General features: G+C 48.3%; 1 protein-coding gene across 1 annotated transcript in view; it reads left to right on the plus strand.

Annotated features, from left to right (window-relative positions):
* LOC147635631 (uncharacterized) overlaps window positions 1–8,152 on the plus strand; it is a 42,846-nt gene extending 34,694 nt beyond the window's left edge. Inside the window, exons 4-7 of the mRNA XM_086803006.1 lie at window positions 5,945–6,060; window positions 6,258–6,449; window positions 7,418–7,569; window positions 7,716–8,152. Of these exons, the coding sequence (XP_086659132.1) occupies window positions 5,945–6,060; window positions 6,258–6,449; window positions 7,418–7,569; window positions 7,716–7,933 (678 nt within the window). The 3' untranslated portion in view covers window positions 7,934–8,152. The remainder of the gene's footprint in view (window positions 1–5,944; window positions 6,061–6,257; window positions 6,450–7,417; window positions 7,570–7,715) is intronic.
* The last annotated feature ends 1,801 nt before the right edge of the window (window positions 8,153–9,953 follow it).

Here is a 9,953-nt window from a genome sequence, read left to right on the forward strand (position 1 = left end):
ATCAGCAGGGTCGGGGTCAATATGCCACTTCCGAGAAGCGGCGGCCACTACCCGAATCCTCTGAAAGGTGCACTCTGCAACCAAAGGCGACTCCACCTCCACTCTCTGGAGTCTGCCCTCATCCTGAATCTCATAGTAGAGGCATCTGCCATCCTCAGTGCTAGCTCTGACAGCAATCAGGATCTCCAACTGTGTAAAGGCTCCCATCCACCGTGGGGCCACTGGCTCGAGAGGCGTGAACCACTCCTCTGTGAGTGCCTCCTGTATATCATCCCTCATAATCAACCCCCCTCTGAAGTGACTCAGCCTCTCCACCTGGATCTCCTCTGGTAGACTACAGAAAGCCTGCCAGTCTCCAAAACTACGAGCTGGGCCTGCCCCGCTAAAGGTCCCCAGGCTAGACGAGGCCGAGAACCCAGCATATGACCCTACTCCGTGCGAACCGCTGGGCTCCAGATGAGTGGCTGTCTGGCCCGCTCCTCAACACAAGAAGGAGGCCGCTGAGAGAGCCCCGGTCTCAGCAGCTCCCAAGCTCTCAGGATACTCAAAGCAAATCTGTCCTCCCATCCTCTGCTGAGGCCTGTCCTCCTCATCTCTATGAAGATCCAGCGAATCTCTGGTGCCCAAGTACCCCCTGCTGGGGGCGCCCGAGCCTGCAGTCGCTGCAAGAGGAGCTCTTTCCAAGGCTCAGTGCCTGGAAGCAACCCCCGAACAATAAGCTTCCCCAATAAGGCTCTACTCTGATCGACTGGATCTATAATGCCCAAACCGCCCTGAGCCAGCGGAAGTGTAATAACTGCCCATGCAACCTTTGCCTGAGCTGGCTGACCGTCCCTCCCGGACCACAGAAAGTTCCTGATCAGCCTCTGTACCTGGCTGATGCAAGAGCTCGAGAAAATCCAGCAAGACGTAATGTACCACATGGTCGCTAACAGCACCTGATTTGCCACCACCACCCTCCCAGCCAAGGATAGTCGAGCTGTACTCCAATACAATAGCTTCTTCCGAATGCTCAGAAGAAGCGGGGCAATCTGCTGCTCAGGTGACAAATCGAGGCCAATCTGGCATCCCAAATACCGCACTGCTGTGCCTGGAGGAATCCATCTAAAACCGGGGTCCGGGCTCCATGCCGGAGTGGGAGCACTACTGATCCAAAAGGCCACTGTCTTGCGCCAATTGATCAATGCTCCCGAAGCTGCACTAAAAACCTGGAGCGACTGCTCAGCCCGAATAAGATTGGCCTCTTGGCCATGCAAAAATAAGCCCGTGTCGTCTGCAAACTCAGCATCAAGCAAATCCTCCCCCCGGACTGGGAGCTGAAGTCCTCTCAAACCAACCTCCTCTGCCGTCAAATACATACTCATAGCCTCCGCAAAGAAGAGAAAAAGGAAAGGGGCGAGAGGACACCCCTGACGGACTGATCTGGTCAGCTCAAAACTCGGCCCCCGACCTCCTGCAATCAGCACCTGGCTGCGAGCTGTGGAATACAAAGCTGCCACCCCTCTGATCCATCCTGGCTCAAAGCCCAGGCGTAGCATAGTGCCCTCTAAGAATCCCCAATCAACTCTATCGTATGCCTTCTCAAAATCGAGAAGCATCACGACCAAGTCCTCGCCAAGAAACCTAGCTCGGGCCGTCGCCTCCCAGAAAGTAAAGATGTTGTCAAGGATACTGCGTTCCTTGACAAATCCTGTCTGAGTAGCATGAATCAACTCCCCCAGGAAGGGCTGGATCCTCAAACTCAAGGCCTTTGCTAAGACCTTGTAGACAGTATTGAGGATCGTAAATAGGCCTCCAATGCCGAATGTCATCCGATACTCCCTCCCCCTTGGGGATAAGATAGATCAAGCCCTCTGAAAAGCTCTGCGGCATCGCCCCAGTGTCCAAAACATGCTGAAAGCCCCTGCGGAGGCCTGGCCCCAAAAGGTCCCAATAGCGCATAAAAAAGGCCGGCGTCAGTCCGTCCTCCCCTGGGCAACTATGTCGCGGCAGGACCCTCAAGGCCTCGGCAAGCTCAATCTCTGACAGAGGCGCACCTAGAACTGTACGCATATGGTCTGTGACCCTCCTCTGCACATGGGCCCACACAGTCTGTCTGCAAACATCTCGATCCTTAGTGGCTGGCTCCGCTGAAAGCAGGTCACTATAAAATGCAGTAGCAATGGCTCTGATCTCCTCGAGCTCAGTAGCTAACGATCCATCCGGTCTACCGAGCTGGCGAACTCCTGCTCGCGCATGACGGGGTCCAGTGATCTCAAAAAACTCTCCAATCACTCTATCACCAAGCTGCGTCCACTGAGAGGCCTGACAACGATAGTAAAACTCATGTCTCTGCTCCTCTACCTCTCTAACCTCCTGGCGTGCCTGGCTCAGCTGGGACGCCACCCACTCACATGCAGGCTGCTGCTCCTGAAGGCGCTGTAGCGAAGCAAGGTTGCGTCTCAGCCGTTGCTCCCGCTCGCGAATCTCTCCCAGTCGTGTCAAAGCTGCAGCGTGTAGAAAAGAGCTAAGATCAATGAGTCCCTGGGCACACTGGCCCGCTGCATCCTGGTCAGAGCACTGACTATCATGCCAGATCCTCTCAATGTCCTCAGCGAGACTGGGATCTATAAGTACCCTCTCTGGGATCCTCAACTGCAAGCTGGGCTCCCGTGTCCCCTCCTCCAATGTCAATATAACTGGCGCATGATCTGAAAATGAGGTGCCAGCGAGAATGCCGACGGAGCCCCCTCGCTCCCCTAACCAGTCGCCCACATAAAAGCGATCAATCCGTGATAGATTAGTCCCTCCCTGCCGTCGATCCGACCGAGAGAAACTAAGACTGTCCTGAGACCGGGAGAAAGCCCCATGCTGCCATGCATCAGTGATCCTCAGTGACATGCAAAACCGGTCCCAAGCTGCAAGCTCCGTGCCGTGCACTGTAACATGACTGCCTCCCACCCTATCTGCCGGGTCCTCAAGCATGTTGAAGTCTCCCCCAACACACCAATGTGCGGCCTCTGGCAATGCATCTGTAACCTGAGTCCAGAACTCTGCTCTGGCACTAGCATGATTGGGCGCATAGATGTTGAGCACACCCAATAGCTCATCATGCATCCTCAGAATGACATACTGTGCTCTACCAGGCACAATGATCCCTCGATCCACAATGGCCTGCCGCCATACATCTGCAATAACCATGCATACTCCTCCCTGTCCACCCAAAGGACCAAACCCTGCAGACCAAAAAGTGTCCCATCTACCAGGCATCACCGAACCATATCTTCGGATCCTGCTCTCACCCAAGTGGTGCTCCTGCATCATCAAAATATCAATGCTGCCACCAACCAAGCATCTCTGAAGCTCCTGCCTCAAGCAACCTCGATAGCGTATAAAGTGTGCTCCGCCAAGGCCCTGTACATTCCATGAGATGATCCTCATGGATGCCCTGCTGAGGTGGATGCTGTCTCAGCCGTACGGCGGGCCTTCGCAAGCGGCGTGGATGGAGAGTAGTCCCCATCCGAACGGCTGCGAGTCTGCCCACCCGGTGTACTGCAAGAATCCCGGATCAGGCGCCAGTGGCTGTGGCCCATGGCGACTGCCTCCTGCTCTGACAGAGCAACCTCGTGTATACTCACATATCCAGGGTCGTGTGCCAAGTCTGCCACTATGCGCACTGCCAAATGCCGAATCCCGGAGGTATCCACACTCCCGGGATCCAAGAAAAAATGAGCCAACTCCCAAAGTCGGCCTATCACATCTGTCACCTCCAGATCGCTCATGTGATGAGAAAACTCAACTGCCTGAGTCTTCAAAGTGCTGAGAGCGAGCTCTAGAGTCCACTCCCGGTCACAAGGTCCACATAGAGGGAACGAGAAGGCCACCGCTGAGTCTAGTGCCCCTCTGAGGTGAGGCGGGAGGAGTCTCCATCAGAGTCTGAAGCTCAGGCGAAGGCGAGGCGAAAGCGGAAATCCTGCAAGAAACGGGCTGCACACAAAGAGGCGGAAGACCGGAAGAAAAGGAAAAAACAAAACCCCCTGGGGGTGAAGAACAGCATGAAAGAGGAGGGAGGGGGCGAAAAAACGAAGGAGAAGCCCTGGGGGGGGGGGGGGGGGGGGGGGGGGGGGGGGGGGGGGCGGCAGCAACGCGAAAGGGAGGGGGGGGCGGGGCGCTGCTGAAAGGAGGCGGGCGCGAATAGGCGAAGAGGGGGGGGGGGGGGGGGGGGGCGAACAGGCGAAAAAGGGAGGGGGGGCGAACAGGCGAAGAGGGGGGGGGGGGGAACCGGCGAAGAGGCTAGGAGGGGGGGGACGAGATGGCGAGGAGGGGGGAGGCGCAGCAGCAAGGAAGGGGGGGGGCGCAAGCGGGCGAGAACGCGAGAAGAAAGGGGGGGGCGAACGGCGAGAAGAAGGGGGGGGGCAAGAAGCGATGGCAGGCGATGGGCGAGCAGCGCAGGGGTGAAGGCGGGAGCTTCAGCGAGCAGTGCCAAATCAATAGTTGTGTTTTTTATTCTATCCAGCCAAGATGGAGATTGTTGAAATGTGATAGCATGAGATTATTCATGGTAGCACTACCCTTCATCCATTGAGAGTAGTTAGTTGCTCATGAAAGAATTGGCATGTTGACCCTCCACCTAGTATTGTGATCCATTGGTCTTAGTATGGTGGATGTCCTATCAGATATCTTCATTGGGATCTTGGTGAGTGGGAGTGGATTGATGTAGCCAATCCTACGAAGAGTCCGCCTTTTTTCAGCTACATTGTCCATAATGTCAGGCTCCTTCTACTTGGACAGATTCAGAGGACTCCTACACTTAGGCTGCACTGGGAGAGCCATGACATCACCCCATTGATTCAAAAGAGATTTTGGCACTCACACAGGAGGAGCTAGATATTCCACTTCTTTTGGTTATTCTTACATGGTGGCCTTGAGAGGATTTGGGACTCTATAGCTCAACTTACACAGGAGGAGCTAGATATTCCACTTCTTTTGGCACTCACACAGGAGGAGCTAGATATTCCACTTCTTTTGGTTATTCTTACACAGGAGGAGCTAGATATTCCACTTCTTTTGGTTATTCTTACATGGTGGCCTTGAGAGGATTTTGGACTCTATGAGAGATACCATTAGCTTGCGGTGCTTTTGTAGCAGGGTTGGTTGCCCGGCACACTAAAGTGGTGGTTCTCCTTTGGACAGTATCTATTTGCAGCTGACAGCAGTATGAAGCAAAACACATGTCTAGCCAGCCTGTAGAAGCATAAACGCACATCACAAAGCTGTCCAGCAGATGCTTTGGGTGTGAACAACCCTTACTAGGTTTTGGTGAAAAGATAAGGCTTGATGCCTATAGAAGCATGTACTTGGGTTGTTCTAATAACACGAGTATCATTTGAGTTGTGCAATCTTTCTCTCTTGAGCTTTGCCATCTCTCTCTCTCTCTCTCTCTCCACACACACACACCTCACCATGGCTATCCTCCATCCACCATAGTCATGGCTTGATCCTTCATCCCTCTCTTTGGTCATGGCTCGATCCTTCATCCCTCTCTTTGTACATGCTCCATCTTGGCACCATGAATGCTAACAAAAGATGTGAAAGCTAAGGTGGGCATGCCTTTGTACATGCAATTGCATCCATTCTTGAATGCTCTCTCTGTAATGCAGTTTCTAACCCCTGGGTTTTGGTACAAAGCATGGAGCTCCATGTTTTCTGAAGATACAAGTGTAGGGATAATGTGGTGCACTTTGCTATTCATGATAAAAAAGATGATAAGAAACTTGCAAATAGAGTTTGATAAGCTTTGCACCCACGTAAACTCTACTTTCTAGACTATGATATGAAGACCTTTATGAGGTGGGGATTGGTCGTTTTGCTCGTAACAAAGTGGCAAAAAGACTGAAAAGGAAAAATAATTAGGATAGAGATATGAAAGGCTTTGACGTTTAGAGATGGAAAACTTCTAGTGCAGGTTGAGGAGGTCAAAAAGCGGGCTGCTTTGTTGGAGTCTTACCTCTATCGAAGAGGGCTGAAGCTGCCCTTCTCTTTTGTCCAATGCATTGTGGTTATTGCAAACCCTGATTGCAGGTAACGCTCCTACTCTAATCGTTTTAGTATGTATTGTCACTTGTGTATGATTTGTATGCTAGAAGATTGGGGGTTTGATTACGTTTCAAAATTAAGTGTGTGTGTGTGTGTGTGTGTGTGTGTGTGTGTTTTTTTTTGGGGGGTGGGGGGGGGGGCGGGGGGGGGGGGGGGGGGGATGTTATCCTACTTTGTTACAGGGTAGATGAAAGTATTCTCCCCCAGCCAGAGGTTTTCTCTTTACAACAGTGGGAATCGTTTTTGAGAAAGGAGGCACAGAAGAGCATGATTGGCTGGATGAAGCTAAAAGTGTCGAAAAAGAGAAAGGTGATGCCCAGTGATCTCTATCAGCAGCTTCACAACATACTTACCACGGCGCCCACTTGGGATAGGTTGGAAGTTGTAACACAAGCCTTTTCTTTGATTCATGGTTTTGTACAATTTAGCGAATTTGAGTTTCTTTGATAGAGTTTGTCATGGTTGTAGCGGCAATGCTACTGAGTGTGGATGTGATGTAATAGTGTCCCCGCACTAGCCCAAGGTCTTCCCGTAGTTACCATTTTTCACCCCTTGTAGGTGCCTACTCGTCGTAGGCATATTTTATCCGCCCGTAGGCAATACCGCCAAAGAAGCACCTTGTGGGGTTTTGAATCTAGGACCTCCTGGTCCTAGGCAAACACCTTCACCACTTGGGCTATCACCTCATTGGCCCATAGGTGATGTTGTCGAGGAAGCAGCTTGTGGGGTTTTGAACCCAAGAGCTCCTAGTCCTAGGCAAACACCTTATCACCTCATTGGTCGGGCATGTTTCTTGTGTCTGATAACAACAATCACACTCTTGAGATGTGAATAGAAAAGCATGGCTACTCCAATCACCACATACCTTGAATAAGCTGATTCTAAATGTGTGGGTGTCTCATGAGTAGATGTCTCTTGGGGCTGGCCAAAGTGTGACATTGTGATTCTATACTACCAGACTTTGCAGGCACCCCTCGCCCATGAGAAGGTGGGGGAGATCGAGTGCAGGTGTTAACAGAGCACACGTCTCCCAGTCAGTATGTAAACACTGCCTGCTGTGGAGACAGAAGCCCTGTAGCTCCTTTGCGCCCTTCTGCTGCAGTCCGCCCTAGGCGGCCCGCCTGGCTCTGATGGAGACTGCCGGGTCACTGCCCATCAGTGTGTACGACATGGTGGAGGTGGTGTGTACACAGGAGATTCCATCGTTCATGAGGGATGGACAGCGCTGATGTCCTTTGTTTGACACACCTAGCAATCGTATGAAGATGATTATTAGGGGTCAATTAAATTATCATGTAATGGTAAAAATGACTACTTGGGCTTGTGTCTATATGCTTTACAGACTTAAGCTGGAGGGAGGAGACATCATCTTTGGAGACTTTCTGCATTTCAATGGACTGGCTGCAGATATGGAGGCTCTGAAGATGGTAAAAAGGTCACGTGTAAGCGACGTGAACGTGACAAACAAACAAGAGCACACGTCTCATCTGCTAGGTACTCGAACTTGGTCTCTGGTGTGATATGAACTGAGCTTTCCACAGGTCCTCTGCTGTTTACGTTGGGTCTCTGGTGTGTTATGAACTGAGCTTTCCACAGGTCCTCTGTTGTTTATGTTTGTGGGTGTGGGTGATGTTTTGTAGGTATAGCCCTGAAGACGATTTCACTGGCTGAAGTGAGCTGCACTGTCCGTGATTATCGTCGGACTGTTTTGAAAAAGGATAACAAAGATGATGATGCTGGGTCTGAATGGCATGCAAGAGTTGGGGGAGACACACAGGTAGTTTTTCAAGCTGTTGGAACTGCCAGACCACAAGCGTTTAAGTTGAATGCTGTGATTGCCATTCACTTGAGTGCTTAAAAGGCTGCTACTTCTTACTTTTATGGCGTAAATGTGTGATTCAATTACACCGTAGATTTGATTTTGACGTAAATGTGTGATTCAATCTACACCGTAGATTTGATCTAACGGTCAAAATCAAAAGGAGGAGAGTTTCCTCTTGCTCCACTTTTGTATGTCATCCTTTTTTAAAAACAAACACATAAACATTATTAAATGAAACTAACTACTTAGTTAAAATCATGGCGTCTAATTTCATCTAAACTTTTTATTCAAGGCATTAATTAATGTCTAAGGTTTATGACCTTAGTCCAAGGTCTCTTTTGGTAAAGGTAACAACAAGTAATACGTTATACTCATTACTTGTTTAGTCTAGTGTGGGTAGTAACAAGGCCTCACCAATCAAATCCAAAGCCTCACACTGAAGCTTAATCTAACCTCATCGTTGACAACTATCTCAGAGTAAAAGGCCTCTACCACCAATTTTCTTTCCTCAAGATTCATAGAGCAAGAGAGAAATGGAGATTGAGCATTTGCAAGTGTATTTGAAAGTTAGATCAATTTCTCTCTTTGTATTTAGGTCTATGCACATAACTTCATAAACCAATTTGTGATATGAAATCCTCACATTATACATAGCAAAGAACTTGGATGGCGATGTGAAATCCATAACAACTGGAAATTTTGGTCTCTATGCACATTACTTTATAAACTAATTTTTGATATGAAATCTTTGCATTTAAATTTAGTCGAAAGCCTAAATGTGTGTCAAATCCACATCAAGCATAAATTCATGGAAGCACAAAACTTAATCACTCTTACAATTTGTGATCACATAACCCCTTTGACACTCTTGGTTAATTTTATTGTAACAAACTTCTTACTCTCAATGATACTGTCATTTTCCATAAGCATGCGTAGGCTAACAGAGCTCTTTCTTCTCATGCTTCTTTGCTCCAAAAAAATGTGTTCTAGTCTCCTCAATTATTCTTTGTGTTATGTCTACCAATTTTTCTTAGAAGATGTTCCTCCATGTTGTGGCGAATATCTTTTCCTTAATACTTGTCTCCATTTCTTTTGTCTTACCTCTTCATACACCTTCCTTATATGGATGATTATGGAATCTAAGATGGATAGCGTATCGAGTGTTGTTCCTCATTTCTCTAGGAAAATAGTATTAGATTAAAGCAGGGCAACTAGCCATACATTCAGGCATTTGGTCACAAAGGCCACATAACAAATTTCCATACTCCATTGTAAGCAACCCACATGAGACGATTGCTTGTTGCTTAGCCAGAAGAAGATTCACGAGTTGCTAAGAAAGAAGCAATTTTCTAGAGGTGGATTGTCATGTGTCATGAGTGCCTTGTATCTAACGATACATTTAACTGCTTGTTGTCAAAAATATGTACATAAACTTTCAAAGTTAAGACATGTCAAACTAAATGTTTGGCCATGAGTTGCACATATATATAAGGCATCCAATAGCTTGACCATAAGTGGTTATGTCGAATGGTTCTTTGGGATCCTACAAATTGAGCTCTATACTAGGTTCCATTGGTGTTTAGATTGGTTTACAACTTTCCATATTGAATCTTTTAAGAAGTGCCTTGATGTACTTAGCTTGCCTAATGACTACCATCATCTTGCTATATAAACCGCATACCTAAGTAGTAGTGCAAGAGATCGAGATTTGACATTTCAAAATTTGAGACAAGGTTTGCCTTGAAAGCTGTAGTTAAATCCTCATTGGTGCCAGGCAATCCACATAGATAATGACAATAAGCAAAGCATGCTTGTTCTTTTTGATATATAAAGTGTTTTTTGTAAGATTATTTTGATAATCTTGTCCAATCAAATAGGCATGAAGCTTCTGGTACCAAGCCTTGGGGGCTTGTTTCAAACCATATAAAGCTTTCTTAAGCTTGCATATCTTCTATTCTTAATCGGGTTGGGCAAATCCAATTGATTGACTTAGATAGACTTCTTCTTATAAGTCACCATTGAAGAATGTTGTTTTAATGTCCAATTGGTGCACTTT

The sequence above is a fragment of the Cibotium barometz genome, chromosome 9 (genome assembly GCF_041138505.1).
Source record: "Cibotium barometz isolate CiBa-2024 chromosome 9, ASM4113850v1, whole genome shotgun sequence".
Classification (NCBI taxonomy): domain Eukaryota; kingdom Viridiplantae; phylum Streptophyta; class Polypodiopsida; order Cyatheales; family Cibotiaceae; genus Cibotium; species Cibotium barometz.